An 18813-nucleotide genomic window follows, 5' to 3' on the forward strand; every position below is an offset into this window, starting at 1 on the left:
GCTTTTATAGCGAGTGATATTCAAGGCAACAGAAGAAAATAAGAGAAAGGCATTATTAGTAAGGATTTTTGTATTTTTATTAGTATTTACGAAAATTAATATGAAACATGTTCAACAGAAACCGTTTCACGGAAAAAGGCACTAGTTCTCTTAACATTTGTGAATCTAAGCATAATAGCTTGGTGAGATCAACATGTCATTGAGCACTGACAACTGATCTTCGTTGAACTTGAGCATATCCTCGTGCCATGTGTCTGAATGTGTTCTTCTAAAGTCTGAAAATGTCTTTCGGATGGTTGCCTGTTATAATCAAAAACAAGGGGGGTTAATCCATTATCCTCTCGAGTCCTCCATGGTGTTTTTTTTTTTCCATTACTTACCTGAATCTCAGCCGCTGGATCAGAGATACAATCAGCCAACTGACACAAAGTGACAGGCATCCATTCAGGCACCTCGTAAGGGAACGCATTGATCAATGACGAGATACCAAGCACACCAGCATGCTTGTGCAGAACGGCCTCTGCAAATCCCTCGGGCTCTACATTTCTTCCCGTCACCTTGTCTCGCTTACGCTTTGGAATCTTGACCTGGATCCTGGCAGTGAACTCTGTCAGCAGCTCCTGAATAGCGTCTCTTTGAGAGCAGCGCACTAAACCGCCCAATGTCACCGAGGCCAGCTGTCGTACTTCGATTTGCGTATCCAAGAGCAACTGTCCCACCACTTGCATGATGCGCAACAGTTGAGCACTGGTCATGACAAACAAATGCTTGAAAAAGAAGATTTGCAACACAGGCAACGCTCTGATGCGAATGTGCCAGTTGGTGGATGTAGTCAGGATCTCGAGGAACTCATCAATCAGCGTAGGCAGCATGGAAGCAGGATAGTTGACTTGAGCAGTTAGATTGAGTACTCGTGTCGCCATGGCTTGCAGATCTTGGTCGTCGTTGATTTCTTGCATGGCAAAGATCTTGGGTAGCATGGGTACTATATATGGTAATGTTCCAGACACATTCCAGTAGTTCATGGCTTCATGGAGCCAGCAGAGCACTGTTGGTTACGTATTAGAAAAGAACCACTCACGATAATATTGCATACTGTTACCTGTCTTGCTAGCATGTGCGTAATCACTGGATCCACTTAAAACGGAAGCGCTGTTCTGTTGCATCTCAGCCAGCCAAGCATCCAGACTGCTGTTCAAGATATTGATTCTCTGTTGTTGCCGTTCTGTCAAAGTTGTAGGCACGTTACCAACACCATCTGTCATTGCATTGGCAGTCAAGAGTCTCTGGACCGACGGGAAAGAAGGAATCCATTCCAGCTGCAGCAGTTGATTGATATTCACGCCAATGACTTCACGCACCTGCTTGTAAGGATGCTGTATATTGTTCAGATACGTAGGCAGAATACGATGAATCAGAGGCTCAAAACGCCATTGCAAAGAGACTCCCACTTGGCGCACAAGCAAGAGCTTTCTAGACTCGTTGAAAGCAGCATCAGAGGTAGGATCCAGTTCAGCCTCCAGCAAGAGATCAATCAAGGGCTGGATTCTGCGAGGATCACGACGGTTGGTCACATAATGCACAAAAGACTCCCAGTAAGTCAGTGAATCAGGTGTGATGGAACTAAAGACCTTGCTGAGAAGAGGTGTCAGCCACTGCCACAGTTGGGCCATTTTAGCAAGACTCCAGTGCTTGGTACCGCGAATCAGACCAGCCAGCATCTCCGAAGCAGCACGTTGAGCATTCTTTTGGTCAACCGCATAGCAGAGCTTTTCAATGTGCTCTTTGGCACACGTCAAGGGCACATCACCAAACGTCTGGAAGATGCTTTTAAAGAGCGAAGCATGAATGGATTCGAAGCGATCGACATCCTCTTTGGGGTTGATTTCCTCAGACAGGTAAGCACACATCTTGCGCCAGTAATCAGACGTGCTGAACGTCTTTTGGAACTCGTCGTAGGCTTCTTGACACTCAGCAGCCACCGTATCAAACAAAAAGTCATTGGTGTTGACCTTGTAGCCAGTGTAGTGAGAAGGCCAGACATACCAACCAAGCGCCATGTTATCAATCAGCACGCTTTCTTGCGCATTTTCGGGTGTCAAGCCCTGATACGTAGCATCCAATAAGCGTCGTCCCATGCCAAAGTCTTCGGGGTCTTGCACTTGCATGTCTACCTTTAGAGGGTTCCTGGTCTTGCCAGTGATGAGCAGCTCTTCATTGCCAGCAGCAAAGGTACGTTGCTTGATGTACAGCAGCAACACGGTAGTCGCACGCAGACCTACATCACGCATGTCCGGTAGCTCAGACACAGTAGCTCTATTGGCAAATTCAGCAAGACGACGGGAGGCACTCACTTCACACTTGAGCAACATCTTGATGAAATCAGCTGACATGGTGGAGAATCGCCAGTGCACCTGAGGATCTTGAATAAAGTCAAGTAGAAAGTCCATCACTTCACGGCAGGCCGCAGTGTTCTTTTCCAACCTGGCGTTGACGCGCTGCTCAACTAGCGATACCCTTTTGCTAAAGTTGGGATCCTCTGTCGTGGATGGTGACAAGGGCTTGACGTAGTTGGCCATGGAATCAGGCGTCAGGGTCTTGAATATGAAAGAGTTAAAGGATTTGATGTATCGGTCGTGGATGTCTCTCAGCAGCTCCTGGATAGTCAGTTTGTCTTGATGCTGTGCACTACAAATGGCCTTGATAAAGGTGGGAATGTACGACCAGTCTCTCAAGCAGGGATGCAAAATGGACTTGTGAGAGAACAAATACAAGGCGCCCTTCATGCGATCTGATGGCACATTGGGCTTTAAGGCGTCCAGTAAGACAGGAATAAACAGCTTCTTGGAGCCGCGGAACGAGCGAGATGTAGCAGACAAGGCACTCTGACTCAGCTTTCGAATCTCTGCATAGGAACCCAGGGACAGTTCAAGCAAATCACACAAGATGGCATCATGCAGAGGTGTGCGAAGACGTGATTGATTGTTCTGGCGCAGACGCAGCAAATGATGATTGTAGGCACGACGCACCAGCAAGTTACGAGCATACTTTTTGCCACAGTGAGGCGTCTTGCTAATGTCCTTTCCAAGGCTGTAGTTTTGCTTCTTGTTGTCAAACACTGATTTCTCAACACCTCGTTCACTGAGAAAGGCGCGCGCAATCTTAATCCATATCTTGACACTTTCCACATCATCTTCACGGTGAGAGCGAAAGAAATCAGACAACTTGTGAATGAGCTCTCCCATCGAGCGACGGATAGTGCGGGCTTGTTCTGTACGAGGATCAGCAGCATCGTTGAAGGCATAGCCTACTTCCAAATGCTGTTCTGGCATACGTTCTATACTCTCATCATCGTCGTCGTCTTCATCCACCACCATGGCATCTTTCTGATCCAAGCTGCTAGAAACGCCGTCATCACCCACCATGGCAGAGCTTCCCATCAGACAGTTTCTGACCACTGCTAAATTGCGACAGAATTCGTTACTGACTTGATGATTGTTGGCAGGGTTTTGTTGAATGAGTTCTTCCAGTCGCTGCATTGCGGGAGCCAAGAATTCAGCTAGAAATTCCAGGGCAAAGTTCTTTTCAGCCTCAGATGGAACATGCCAGTCGATCTCTAGGTTGGCAGGATCACCAGGCTGGCCCCACAGCTGATGTGCGTGCTTAAGCATGTATTCTTTATCATTCCATAGAGAAGGCACTACGCTTCTGTAGTCCTTTGGATAGACATTAAGCAAAGTAGAGAGTACATTTCGCAGCAGCTTGCCGGTCCACATGATACCACGACGACTACGGCACTGCTGGATCATGGCATGAGCGACAGAGACAACATCTTGCTTGTAGGGCAGCAGCTCGGGGCCTAAAAAGCGGATCACAGAGAATAGGATGTTTTGGTACCAGTGAAAGGTGGAATCGGACTGAATCAAATTGGAGGAGGCAGCATGAGTCACTGTAGAAGCAGCACCATGTTCCAGCTCAACCTGAATGTTGGCGATACAGAGGGGAATAAAGGCTTTGGCTGCCTTTTGGGGGTTTGCTTTCGCGATGGCCTCACACAAGAGGCCCACCACACGAACAGCATTTGGCAAGACACGATCCGAGATGAATTCCACCATCATGCGCAAAACCAAATCATACAAATCGTCAGATAATTGACCAAAGATGGTATCACAAGCGTGCAAGAGGGTCTGGGTGATGGCAGTCTCGATAGTTGGGTTGCTGCTGCTACGGCCCTGCATCTTGCGGTTCTCTTGAGGCAAGTTTTCGAAAATGGTGAATACTCGGCGCATGAATTTAGCAAGCCATTCCTCAAATTCTCCCGTAGTCGCTTTGACAAGGTAGTCCTCTGTCTCTCGAGATAGCTCAGCATGCGGATCATCGATGAATTCTTCAGTGGGATAGTAGCCATCTTGTTGCTGTGACATATCAATGATGGGGACAGACATGAGTGCAATAGAGATAAAGAAGAACGAGCCGAGTGTCTTGCTGGGATCGTTCATGTCAATGCCTGGGATGGACAAGTGTAGCAGAGGCAATAAATGCTTTCCACCCGCTGGGTAGTTTTCACGAGAGATCAAGGGCGATGCAATGTCTTTGAGGATGTTGATGGCACTGTTTGTACGATGTGTTTCAGTCAGTGTCTCCAGAGAGGGGTAGATACGCTCCAGCAATCCAGGAAAGATGATGGCAGGCTCCAGCCAAGCGAGATTCTTTATGCTGCCCTGACTCAGTGTCACAACGGCATGGTCTTTACCAAACATACTGATATACAATACTGATCTCAATGTCAGCACGAATTCTCTGCGTATGCTAGGCGTCAATCGACGGTGTGGCGGTGTGGTGCAGTCTTCCTTTTGCTCCTCTTTCCAGCGACTCAGGAAGGTGCTTGTTAGGTAACGCAGGAAAAATGTCAACCACCAAGACCACATGCCATGATTGGAGGGATGAAAATAAAGCTCTGTCGCCTGGATAAAATCAGATAACAAGGACAAAGCGTAACTGGTGTCCTTATTCTCTTGATCAGGCATGATGGTATACACCATGAAACGAGCTAGTTGCGAGAATTTTTCCTACATGTGCCTTTTGTGTCAGTATCCAGCTTAATAACCTGTTTCAATGCTTGTATACTCACAGTAGGCCCTCTCTTGCAAAGATAGACAGCGCTACCAAGCTTCTTGTCATTTCTCGATCCAGCACTTCCATATCCAGTGGTCGCTCCTCCTGCTGAACTGCTGCCATCACTGCGACTACCCACTGGCAGATTAAACGCCCTCAAAGCATATGTAAACACACTCTTGACCTGCTGCTTTGAAAACACGCCAATTTCATTGTCTCCATGCTCGATCTGGTGCTTTGCGATTTTGGAAACCAGACATAGTAGTTGCGGATCAAATGCGTTTGAATTTGTGTACATGGACCATAATGAATAGATTGTTGGTAGGTAGTCTTGTGCTTGTACTGTTCGTTGAGGTTTATAGTCGACTGGCAAAAAGTAGACAAGATATCCTTCTGTCAGAATAGCGTCTGAAGGTGAGTGCGTTGTAAAGTGAGGCAGAAATTCCTCCAATATCTCCTTGGTGGCATTGGCTGGAAAGAATCGTTGCATGTAACCCACGGCTCGGAGCACTGGATGCATGGCCATCAGAAATGCATTGCGTTTCTTGGGAAACAATGATCTGCGGATCAGCTCGTATAGAGGTCGCCACTCGAGTGTCAAATCATCAGGGTCCAGTCTCTTTTTATGTCTATAAATACGAATAAGACACTGCAAAAGCTGCCGTCGCCACTTCTTTTCACTTACTTGATTAATCGCACACAAGTGTTTGACCACAATTCAAGCAGAGCATAATTCATGCCTGGCATGACAAGCATTTCGTAGTAAATCTTCGCTAAATGAGCTCTTGTTTCCCGGGAAATTGCATGTTTCATGTCCAAATAGCTAATATAACAGCGCTGTTGGTAAGCTATCATATAAGATAAAGACTTTTGAATACCTACTTGGCTAAGCGTTTCGTCCAGGCAACGGCTCCGCCGGTGTAATCCTTTGCTTGAATGCTAATGACAAGATTACTGCGTATATCATTGAGCCAATCTTGCGCTTCATGCTCTAGCTTATCGACGTAGGGCAGACTTTGAGCATAATGCATGGCATGTTCTTCGTCATCTTGAATCACAGATAAGGGTACCATGATGCCGTCAATACGAGATGTTTCTAATTTATAAAGGGAAGGATGAAATGTAAAAAAAAAAAAAAAAAAAAAAAAAAAAAAAAAAAAGTCTAAATTTCTGCACAACTTTTATAGTCAATCAAGCGTCCAAAAAGGAGTCTCTAAATGACGCGTCCACCCGCTAGACCAGAGAATCAGCAGTTGTTCTTTATCGCTGTTGGTTGCGAAAAGAGAGATTCATGCGGCGCATTGTGAATCGGGTCAGGTACACAGAGTTTATACATAGTTTGATTGATGTGTGATATACGAGCCATAGCAAAATGTGCTTTTTGTTTATTACACGACAATGACACTTGTCTCAAATCATCGTTTTATGTGAGCTGCGCACGGATCCTTTGGTAATTAAATGTGTACTTGTATCATTAACATTTAACCAAACAGCTCAAGGCCCATCCTCAAGCAAGATCATCATATTGGGCTCAATAATTAGCTTTTGTGATTACCTAATGACGGTCCTTGATTAGTGCTGACTATGCAATCTGAACCTTTCATGGCTGCTGTATCATCAAGCGTCTGTCAATTGAGACAGTAAAGATGCCTTCGCATGAGCAAGACAATGCAATTGTTAATTCTCAATTAAGCTAGCATCTGATTTCGTGTAATTCAAAATCATGGTTAGTCATCTAAGCAAAGCCTGTACTTTCATTACAATAATAGGATTATCTTTGATACAAGAGGAATATAGATATACAATAATGTAGAATTTGCTACATAGGAGATTGATCGATATTACGTTATGAACGAAAAGTGATAGCTTATGAAAAGAGGAATATAGCTAACATGGCACTAGATATGACTGAATGTTTTAGGTTTGCCGTTAGTTGTAGACTTCTTGTTGCATGTGCATGTTTTTTTGTTGTTCGCTTAGAGAATAGGCACACGTTTAGCAAAGTCAACTAAATGTGTAGATATGGGCTCTCGATGTAGCTGATTTTTGGGCAATCTAAGTATACTTGCTCCTTTCTCAATGTTGCATTGCAGCTTTTTTTCATGAATTATGCTGCAATCATGCGAAAAAGAAACTAGGTTTTCTTTTCGGATGACATATTGTCGTTTCTGTCTTTTTTTTTTTTTTTTTTTTTATTGTGTCCAAATGAAAGCTGGCTGAATTTTCAATTGTGAAGCAATTGATAATCAGAATCTGCAGAGTAAATATGTCGATAGTTTATTAAACTTGCTTTGAAACTGTCATTGCATGTACAGTTGGAGCATTGTTTGGGAGCGACTTGTCTGAGGGTTCTTCATTATAATGTTGGCAAGTTTAACAGATTCATTCGCATCATCTAATTGATAAGTGATGCAAGTCTGGTGCCTGTTGCCCTTGGGTTAGTCAAAATAATGACCCAATTGCATTAAATTTCTGGAACCCTGGAACCTTGTCAGAACCTTTCTCTCAACCGACAAGCGTCCACATGCCTAGCTTCGTGGTCATCATTGCGTCCTCCGCATTGGTTATCGAAACTGCCTTGAATATACGCTTGACAGTAACGTTTCGTCTTTTTTTGGGGAATGAGTACTTAAGGGCAATCAAGATAATGGTGCAGAATGATGGATATTCTCTTGATCATTTAAGCAAATATTGTCTGCATCACTTGGAGTTTTGTCATTTCCGTCACTTGTTATTCCATTCTCCTGATTAATGCTTTCCACAGAATGCAAGATGGAGTGTTTCTGATGGGATGCAAATACTTCACGACTTTTCTAAATTACTTACTTTCGTTGTGTGGATGTGGCTATCGCTGAAATCAACCGAAATTTGTTTCGGATTCTGAGTAATGAATGATCTGGTAGCAGTACAAGATTTTTTTGCAACGACACCATCCTCGCCTCTGGTTGTCGACTTTTGATCTTTCGTGAAAACTGATTAGATCTTAAAGTCACCAAGATGCTAGGCAGATTATCTTCATATACCTACCATCAGGAAATACTTCATTATTGACATGACAATCAATTTGGTGCTGAGTGAGAAGTGCCATTGCAGTTTTCACAAACAGACTGATTTATCAGAAATAAATTATTTATAAAAAAGAGTATGAAATTAATCAGGTAAAGAATATTGTTTATTACATTGGAAATAACAGGGTTTATATACTATTCGAATTGAGGGATTTGATGCGAGGATAAGGTATTAGATGGGTTGATTTGGGTGATAGGATAATAGATCCAATCTATTGTCCTGAACATGCCATGATATGGATCGTAACTGAATCCTGTTTCATGTCAAAGTTTATGATTTGATGTGGTCGGTGCCTGAACTGATTGTTTCTACGCATTTGGAGATCCGGTTTAGAAATGATACATCAATAGGTTATGGTATCTTTATCGAAATAAAATCAAATCAATAACAAGCATATTCAAATATGACAACTATGCCCTGCTGCCATAGTTGCACAATATCCCAGATAAAGGGTTCCACAATTCAATAACAAACAGCACGCCTTAAACTGTCAAGGCTACATTAAATCATGCTATGACAATAGCTCATCCAAGCCCATCAAGGTTACTCAGATTGACCCTTATGGCCAGTGCTCTTGCATTGATTACCACTTTAAATCAAACATCAACAACTTTTGCCAGATATCGCAATAGCAGCACCTACTGCTCTCTATCATCACTAAGTCTACAAGCTAGTTGCAAAGGTATAAATAATCTTCTTTTTTTTTTACTCAATTCCAGGGTCTTCAGTTCATTTTATACACAAAATAAAATACAGTTGATTTCTATTGTATTTTTGTTATTGCTTTATTTTTTTTTGTGAAATCTATTTAAACCTGATTTCACTGCATCGCTGACGCTCAAGTTTTAGAACCACTGTAATCGAGCAACTCAAAAAGAAAGATCTGAAAGATCTGATGGTCAGGATTAGAATAAAAGTGTCTATAACTTAGAGATTGAACTCTGTACAATGCAGAACATCAGGGATATTAGACAGAACTGTAATCTACTCACTTCTTTGTCAGCACAAAATACTACGCCTTATTTTCAGGCCAAATTCTGTCTAAATCTAGCCATTTTGAAGCGCGAATAACTCATGCTACAAAGCGTTTTGAGCGCTTGGAATAGCACCACATGCCTTCTCTTGGCCACGCTTCTCTTACCGGTGCTTTATCTCAATTTTTTTGGGTCATTGCAAATTTACTAAAAATCGTCATTTTCACATGAGTATTAGCAAGGGAAGATTCTTAAAAATTAAACGATCGCGTTTTTCATCACAAAAATGAAGATTTTTCCTATGATACATATTAGATCAAATTAATCGTAAAGATAAAATGAAACATCAGAAATTGTTTCTCTGGAGCTTTCATAAGCTAAATTTTGACATATTTACAGAAAACCTGTTTTCATACTTTTGCAAATTGCTCATTATTTTCGGTCTGAAAGCTGAATGTAACCAGCATCATTCGATGCGCCTTCATTGACTCTTTATAGATACATTAGAAAGTAAAGTATAACAAGGAAAATTTTCATAGCCAAATTTAGCAAAAACGTTTAAAGAATGTGAAATCAAGTCGAATTTGAACACGAAAATACCCACTGCACAATTTCAAATTAAAGTGCAGCAGTTACGGCTGCCACAGCAGAAGGCTGAGGCCAAATTTACTGGGCGTGACGTCGGTTAAGGCGCCCTCTCATTTTTCCATACCCTCGTTTTTTATTTTTTTTGCAAATTGCGTTTAGTATCAAACCATCTTTTGATTAAAAATAACACTCTAGCTTCTGATAACACGGCCTTGCACTGTTAAAAGTGATTAATACTGCTTCTTTAAAGTGGAATATAGTAGGTACTATTCGATAACGAGCACTAGAAGACGTAAAATCAGTACTAATCGAATTTGTTTATTAGGTTTCGATAATTTTCTGCCTGTTTGACGTCGGTGCTGCTGCCATTACTTCTCTGCTATTTCTGCTATTTGCTTCTTTGGTTTATTATGTCTGGTGGTTGCTTCGTTGGTCTCTATCTCTGGTGGTTGCTTCTTTAATCTTTGTCTAGTCTCTGGTGCCGTTCGTTCTTTGGTTTTTCTATGATGCTGATGTTGCTGCTGATGTTGCTGTTGCTAGTCTGGTCTTTCTTGGTTTGCTGTCTCTGTTGCTTCTGGTGTTGTTGCTGGTGTTGTTGCTGCTAGTCTGGTCTTTCTTCTTGGTCTGCTGTCTCGGTTGTATGTTTGTTGTCTGGTCTATCTCTGGTAGTTGTCTATTCTATGCTGGTCTATCCGTGGCTGTGGCAAGTGGTAAGTAAGTTTTTTTCTTTTGGTCGCAATGATATAAAACTTCTCTGGACGTTTTTATTATTGCTTTTTTTTCTCGTGATAATGCATTCATGATGTTTGCTTTGTTACGATTTCTTTTTCTTTCGTTGGCTGTGATATGATCAGCTCAACGGATGCTTGCGATGTTGTTGCTTCGTATGTACGAACAACAAGCATGATGTAATGCTATATATCTGTATTGCCGTTGTAATACTACGTCGTTATATGGCCGTGGGTTGTTGTTTGTGTTGCCTCTGTAGCTTCACATGAAACAACATTAGCCACTATGTTGTATTGCACACTTATAATACTGATGTTGCTCATGCAATTGTGCGTGTTTGTGTTGCTTGACATCCGACTATTACCACCATGCACGTTGCTCATGCATGCATTTTTGTTGCAACAACAGCAAGCTGTTCTGAACATTCTTTGATGTTGTATTTGTTGTTATGCTTTTCTTTTGACTCACTTTTTTGTGTGAGTGTTCCTTTTTTATCTACATGCTACTATACTCCTATAGTAGTATGTTCTTTTCTTCTTTTCCTTTTTTCTTTTATTATGTTTCTTTCGAAGCATACCTCTTTATTACGTTGTAGTTGATGTGCCTATCGCTGAAGCTCAACAAGACTTTGTCCGAGACTAGGAGATGGATAGGCTGCCTCCACTTGGTTATCACTACTTACTTTAGTGATGATTGAGGGTCTCAACGCCTGAACTTAAAGCTAGGTGGTGTAAGTAAGGCATGCTCTAGCACCTGAGGGAAATTTGATGATAGTAGCAGCTATATTGCTATATAGCGGAGCTTAAAATTTTGCCTCACATCAAAACGGGGGGAAACCCTCGCAATTTTTTTTTAGGTCAGCGGAGTTTTCGAGCGATTTGATTGGCTAAAGGACTGAAAGAGAAACGGTCTACAATTAGTTGATTTTCTGTTGATCTGCCATTTAACATTATTTTGTCTTTTGTAATAATAAAACCGTAATCAAATGGAAACTGTTAAGCACAAAGAATAAAAGGATTATTATTTGTAGCTTATAAAAAATGTTCAATATTATAAAAACAAGAAAAGACTTATTTGAATAAGATCAGACACAAAAACTAAAGATTTATTGATGAAGACAAGAGTTATTCTATTTATACTAAGTTCTGAATGCCAAAGTAGCAATTTATCTTGTACAACGCTTATCACATCTGGTGAACCTCAGTATTTAGATAGCTGAGATGCACTTCACTTATTATAGCTTGTCCATGTTGTTGCACAACACAGACATATCTACCCATCAAGAATACCTTAATCTTTATAGACAGTTGTAGCCCTTCTGGCACAACATTGCCCCCCCAGATTCAGGTACTTCTTGTGGACATTTCGTAATCCCAGATTACAAAACATCATGACAATATAGCACATAAAGCACTTTCCAATAAATAATTACCAAATGACACTGCATCCGAGATCAGTCAGTAAAAACCTTGTGTAAAAACCTTTCATAGGACAAAAATGTAAGGAAAAGACTTGATCCCATCATGCTAGTAGCCATTTAAGACCTGTTTGATCTACCACTCTGACCAATTTCGCGAGTAGTAGTAGTTCGCCAGTTAACTGTTTGAGGAGCTAACCTACGTTTACCAGCAGCCTTTGCACCTTCTCTTCGAGCCCAATACAGCTCAATGTGTTTGGCCGAATCAAAGTTTTTCACAGGCTCCCAAGTATCTTCACTAGAATCATCGAACCCTTTCCATTTTACCTTATACTCATAGTTACCAGGAGATCCTCTATGATCAATCACAGCTTGAATTTCGTAATGCTCTGCAGAGAATTCATCAATTGTGATTGGCTGAGGATTCGCAGCGACTTGGTACTTGATATGATGGGTAGGCACATCTCGACTAAGGAGTGCACCCGTCTTGTCAGCCAGCACATAGGAACCTTTATCGGTTATACTATAAATCAAATAAGGTCCTTCATACCGTTCATCTAACTTATTTTGACGATGAACATTTTTAATCATAACTTTACTACCAATAGGATAGGGTTCGGCAATGACCTTATGTTTCTTCGCAAAGTTAGCATGATCAGCATTTTGTGTATCCACAATACGCTTAGAAATAGCCGGGATAAGAACATCTTGTACAAAACGGTATCGTTTGTCAATGAGTCTGTTTGTGGAATTTGAGGCTTGATAGACTAAAATTCACGGAAAAAAAAGAATAAAAAAACAGTAATGTCAACTTGATAAAGGTATATTTTATTATCAAACTGACAGGTGTAAAGTAAACTGAAGTCTCTCTACTGGCCAGGTAGATGATCCTTCTTATATACTATAACAATGGATAAAAGTTCTATTAATTAGATTGACAAATAAGTCAACTCAGATCAACTAATGTCTAATCATGCTAAAAGACAACTCCAGCAAGCTAATCATGATTTAGCTCTGTCTGGATGAATAATTAGACTCTCATCCGAAGTACCCTGATCTATCCTTTCCATAAGGATAATTAATATCGATCTAGTAGCATGTATCCAATAGGTACAGTCTTCTTAGTCTATATTAATAGTACATATCTGAGTGTATATCGCTAAGCATACATCTTTAGCATGTATCTGGATATATGGCATGTCTATAGCATATCGTATGCATGTCTATAGCATGTCTCATATATAGTACAAGTCTGTAGTACATAAAGTATCTGTAGCTAGTATCACGGATATAAGCATGTGTCTTATAGCGTGGATCATGAAGTGCACATCTGAAGCAACAAGCTCATATTGCATTAATCTTGGTGCCTATCCAGATATGGTAAACATCCGTAGTCAATGTCGGAATACAAGTATAAGTCTATAGTGCCATCCATGTCCGTGGTGCCATCTATAGCCTATATCTTATATAGTATGAATCTTATAGTACTAGCGTATCTGAAGTCCATATCTTCTCATGATCATAGTATAAATCGATATCGTACATCTAATCCAGTGTACATACAGTTTATATCTAAATCTGGTAACTGGATGAACTGTCGGAATGCAGATCATAGTGGATGTATTCCACATTTGCCCCCACCAGTTTCAACGCATGTTGACTAATTCAAAGAATTATGTAAACGATCAATGATCTGTATTTCGCATTCGCTGACAAAGATATAACGCAATGTGATAGTCTAAAGGTGCTACTGCAATTTGCATGTTGCCCTGATATATCCCATGACAAACATCACTTTACTGTTCTGCAACGTTGAGTCTCTTAGAGCCTCTCAAACGCTTGTCAGAATCATCACGCTTACGCTTTGATTTGGAGGAAGCAGTGTCACTATTTAGTGCCTGTCTTCTCTTCTCAAGCAGCTCATATTCCTTGATCTTTGCCCAGTACTTACGAATGGTTTGAGGGTTGTTGAACGATGCAGCGGTTTCCCAGGAGTTGGCAGCTTCTCCAAATGTCTTCCATTTTACCAAATACTCTCTATTGTGTTCAGGACCACGATGCGCTCTGATCTCGTCAACCTCATATACTTCTTGTTCGATGATAGACTCGTCGATTGCTACCAGCTTCAATTCAGATGGCACATAGTCGCGATGTAGTAGTTCATTCATATCGTCTTTCAACACATATGTAGATCTTTTCTTTTGAACAACTTGATAGGGTCCATCATAAGCGGCCTCAAGTTTGCTTTCTCTATGCGGAAGTCTTACCATAACCCAATCACCAACTTTGAAGTGTGTAATCTTGTGATGCTTATTGAATCGCGTTGCTTGCTCTTCAATAATGCGTTGTGTTCTTTGGTTAATAGCTGGAAAGACAACCTGGTTCATAATCTCTGCCTTCTTGCGTAGCTCACCGAGAGTCATTGGCTTCTTTGGTAAGTTGTCCTTGATCTTAGGATCATCGTAGTCTACGAATCTATTCAATGGTCTAGCAAACATCAATTGAAAAGGTGCACTCTCTGTGCGATACCTAATTTTTGTGTTTATAGCCAGTTGAGTTCCAGGTAGAACCGAGTCCCAGTCATAGATGTGTTCACTGACCATCTTACGAAGTGCATTAAGAATATTTTTAACACCTGATTCGGATGCACCATTGCCCCTAGCGTGGAAAGCCGTAGAGTATCTTTGATTGATGCCAAGTGCTTTACCGATCTCGCTCATCAAAGCACTCTTGAATTCACGTCCATTATCAGATTGTAGTATTTGTACTATGCCAAAGTCTCCAAAGATAGTAGTCAGAGCTCTAGCGACAGTATCAGTTTGTTTGTTGGGCAATGCACGAGTTATAATAAATCTGGTGCAAATGTCGTATACAACTAATATATATATATTGCCATTGTTGGCTGGAGTTAACGGACCAAGAAAGTCAATGCCTATGTGATCAAATGGACCATACGCTACAACGTTTCTCAGTTCATGATAACCCTTTTGAACTACATTGTGTCTTGCACATTCCATACATGATTGACAAATTGCCTTTGCATCATCATATAGACCTGTCCAATGAATACCTTCTTCATGTAGTTTCTTGACAATACTAGCGGCACCAAAGTGTCCAAATTCATGAGTTTCACGAAGCAGTTGGTCTCTCTCATTGTCAGGTGGTGCAATGTAAGCAACGCTTTCATAATTGCCCTCCTTGATCTTCATAGCAAGTACATTCAAGTGCTTGTCTTTATTATAGACTACTTTGTTCTTGGTTAGATAATGCTTTGTTTGCTTATTGTTGCCAATGAATCGTTTCTTGGAGCCTTTGCTTCTCATGATATTCTTTTGTAATTTAGCAATTTTCTTATCACTGTCTCCCGCCAGCTCTGTATGATCTTCTAAAGGTTCATACAAGCGACTAAGTTTGTCAGGTAAGATGTTGTCTAAGCCCTTGATATGAGTGAATTGCAGTTGGGGATACTCGTTTAAAATCTCCATGTAATTTTGAATGACTCTAGTAGGACATTTACATGTGTAGATATAAATCAGAGCTCGATGATCTGTCATAACCTCAATCTCAGGATGCCCGTACAATAAGGGTCGCAAACGAACTAAACCGAATAACACGGCATACAGTTCTCGTCTCAGGACAGGCCAGTTCTGTTGGGATTTGGTCAGAGATTTGCTCAACATCGCCACATAGACTGTGCGTCCTTGATCGTCGCGCTGCGTCAAAATGACTGCAACTGCATATAAGCTAGCATCACATTCAAGATAAAATTTCTTATTCATGTCTGGTGCAGTCAGTAAAGCTTCAGATAACAAGACCTTCTTGATAATCTCAAGTCGTTTGGTGTGCTCATCAGTCCATTTGCTACCAGCATCTGGATCATTTCGTAGAGCATCAATAGGCGCCATCAGTTTTGACAGATTTGGGATGTGTGGTCTCAAATATGAAATAACACCAGCTAGTTGTTTAACCTGTTTGGCAGATCTGCATGGACCCCAATGATCAATGTCAGAGAGACGTCGCATGTCAACCTTGGAAACATGAGGACCAACTACAAAGCCTAGCAAGTAGATGCTAGATCGAAACCAGGAGCACTTTTCAACACCAATCTTTAAGTTGGCATGTGTCAAGCGTCTCAGCACCTCCTTAATCAATTCGCAATGACTGGATAAGGATGAAGATACGAGGCATAGGTCGTCCACATAGATCTCCACGTTAGGCATACCAGAAAACAAAATGTTCATGACCAAGGTTTTTCCTTTTCGAAAATATCGTCCCCTTCTGCTTGATCCGGGTGAAGATCTCAAATTGGTTTGTATTGTTGGGCATATGCTGGTTGATCCTCCGCACATCCATACAAACTCGAGTTTTGGTGGGTTTGCCATCATTGTCCTTCTTTGATACTGCAATGATAGGGCTGTTGAATAAGCCGTTAGGTCTACACTGTTCTACAATTCCTGCATCCAGCCATTCATTCAATTGCTTTTCGATTTCGGGCATTGCATGATGTGCGATCGGATATTGCTTGACGTAGTAATCAACATTCTCCTTGATTGGTATAATGATCTCAGATTCAGGCACGTTACAAAACGTTCCAGGCTTGATTCTCTGATTCTCATCAATAGCATCTTGGATGTTGCTCATATACTTATTCTCCTCAGCTTGGGATTCAAAGATTGATGCGGTTTCTGGATCAATAGAATGTTTAGTATCAAAATTGACATTTTCGAAATCGATGCTTTCAAGAAGCTCTGATTTCTCTTCCTCTGTAAGATGTCCAATATCAGCAAACTTGTGAGCAACGCCAGTTAGCCCAATTCTAAGTCGACTCAATGTGTCTACACCCAGTAGCACATCAAAATCGCCTAGGTCCTGAATAAAATTGGATAGCTCAAACGAGTGATCAAATGCAATGTCATTAAGATATCTTATCTTGATAGCTGGTGTTTTACCCAATCTCTTTACTGAATGACTCAGAAAGTTCAAATTGCCTTCAACAGAAATAATATCTTGGGAAGTGAATAGTAGTTTATTGTGAAAAATGTTTTTTATTTAAGAAGGTGGAATCTGATCCCGTATCTACTTTCGCGATCAAACGGACTGGTTTTCCTTCTTTGCTCTCTAAAATAATAGGAGTCAGTAACTGAAATGGATTGAAACTTTCAGGAACATTTTTCACATTAGACTTACAGTTGAGCGAGGCATCCTCTGCTTCAATCTCGTCCAAGCAAGCATCTATCTCCTCCATGGTGACATCTCCAACAGCATCACCAATGTCAGAATCAGTGCTACTTTCCATGGTAACATCGTTGGTCTCAGAACCAGAACCAGACTTGTTGTCCTTGCGAACAGTGGTTGTTTGTACAGTATGCACACCAATGTTCTTCCTTGATTCTCTCTCCTTCTTCCAGTCGTAGAACTCTTGACAACGATGACCGTAAGCACGGGGCTTACCACAAAAGTTGCAGGTTTTGGGATCAGAGGATGAGGAACTCATAGAATACGGAGCAGCAGTAGTAGCCCGGTTAGGCTTGTTGTCAGAGCCAAAGTGCTTCAATCTTGACTTACAGTCAATGGTGTTGTGGTTGGCATTGCTCCCGCCATGCTTCGCACAGAAATACCCAGTGGCAGATACCCTTGCCATCTTTGTTCTCGAACCAGAACCACCAGAACCACCAGAACCACCCTTACGCTTACCTCTGATGTTGACCTCAACATCATCATCACCACGATTTTGCTCGTCAACAAGGAACAAAGGCAACACACACTCATAGATCTCGTTGATAGTCCATTTGTGGTTGGAACCATGCTTGACGGACATTTGGTTGACCATCATTTGCTGATTCTTGCGTAACAGCGTGAACTGATAGAACTTGGCTAACATGTTGCTGTTAGGAGGGAAGCCACAATCCTTGACGTACTTCATGAACTTATTCGTATAGTCCTGTAGAGTATCATTGTTCTTCATGCGCATGCTGAAGAGTTTGGCCATGGATTCCTCAGAGTTGATGGGAGCACCAAAATGTTTGCGGAACAATGCCTTGGCTTGATCCCAATCATTACATGCCAGAAGATCATTCTTGGTCCATGATTCGAAGTCAAATGGCAGTGAAACAGGCACGTAGCGTTTCCAAACCAAATTTACTTCATTACCGGATGCTCTGATGACGTTCTCAAAAGCACTGAAGAAATGATCGACTGTGGTGAATCGAGGATGGTCAGGCCAATGCTTAGCTTGTCCTACCACCTGGAAACGGGGGATCTCATTGAGATTGACAGGTCTTGCTTTGGAATCAGCCCTCTTAGTAATTGCACTGACTTGCTTGCTGAGCCATTCGATAGACGCAGATGCTTCATCAGCCGCCAAGCGTTCTTCCTCAGTGTAAGTATCACCAGCGTTACGATGGATCTGATCCAAGCGAGCCTGAGCAGTGTCAATCTTCTTGAGAAGATGATCAACTGCGGAAAGTTGAGCGTGCTCATCCACTTGCATAGATGAGTCATTAGGAGAAGAAACACGGATAGAGTCTTGAGCAATATCCTCTTGAGTGTTTTCGGTAGCGTTGTATTGGTTGTGAGACATGATAAAAATAGTTTTTAAAGTAGAATAATAAAATGTAGAGTATAAGATAAAGTGTAAAAGTGATAACCTTTGAGTTGAAAAAAATGTGGAATTTGAGGCTTGATAGACTAAAATTCACGGAAAAAAAAGAATAAAAAAACAGTAATGTCAACTTGATAAAGGTATATTTTATTATCAAACTGACAGGTGTAAAGTAAACTGAAGTCTCTCTACTGGCCAGGTAGATGATCCTTCTTATATACTATAACAATGGATAAAAGTTCTATTAATTAGATTGACAAATAAGTCAACTCAGATCAACTAATGTCTAATCATGCTAAAAGACAACTCCAGCAAGCTAA

The 18813-nt window shown here is 41.3% G+C and overlaps 3 protein-coding genes across 3 annotated transcripts; all 3 read right to left on the bottom strand.

Annotated features, from left to right (window-relative positions):
- Positions 1 to 165: 165 nt before the first annotated feature.
- Positions 166 to 6188, bottom strand: ATC70_009522 (uncharacterized protein; the record flags this gene model as incomplete). The annotated part of the gene is made up of 6 exons (XM_064828754.1): positions 166 to 300; positions 381 to 1048; positions 1103 to 5069; positions 5132 to 5744; positions 5801 to 5938; positions 5998 to 6188. The coding sequence occupies 6 exons, from the start codon at positions 6186 to 6188 to the stop codon at positions 166 to 168; spliced, it is 5712 nt and encodes a 1903-aa protein (XP_064685956.1).
- A 5824-nt stretch (positions 6189 to 12012) lies between these two features.
- EHD3_4 (3-hydroxyisobutyryl-CoA hydrolase) lies at positions 12013 to 12483 on the bottom strand (the record flags this gene model as incomplete). The annotated part of the gene is made up of 1 exon (XM_064828755.1): positions 12013 to 12483. The coding sequence occupies one exon, from the start codon at positions 12481 to 12483 to the stop codon at positions 12013 to 12015; it is 471 nt and encodes a 156-aa protein (XP_064685957.1).
- A 1205-nt stretch (positions 12484 to 13688) lies between these two features.
- Positions 13689 to 18472, bottom strand: MCCC2 (Methylcrotonoyl-CoA carboxylase beta chain, mitochondrial; the record flags this gene model as incomplete). The annotated part of the gene is made up of 3 exons (XM_064828756.1): positions 13689 to 16053; positions 16115 to 16880; positions 17080 to 18472. 3 exons carry the CDS (start codon positions 18470 to 18472, stop codon positions 13689 to 13691), a joined length of 4524 nt encoding a protein of 1507 aa, XP_064685958.1.
- Positions 18473 to 18813: the final 341 nt, after the last annotated feature.

This window comes from Mucor velutinosus, assembly GCF_035048745.1.
Source record: "Mucor velutinosus strain NIH1002 chromosome Unknown tig00001563, whole genome shotgun sequence".
Taxonomy (NCBI): domain Eukaryota; kingdom Fungi; phylum Mucoromycota; class Mucoromycetes; order Mucorales; family Mucoraceae; genus Mucor; species Mucor velutinosus.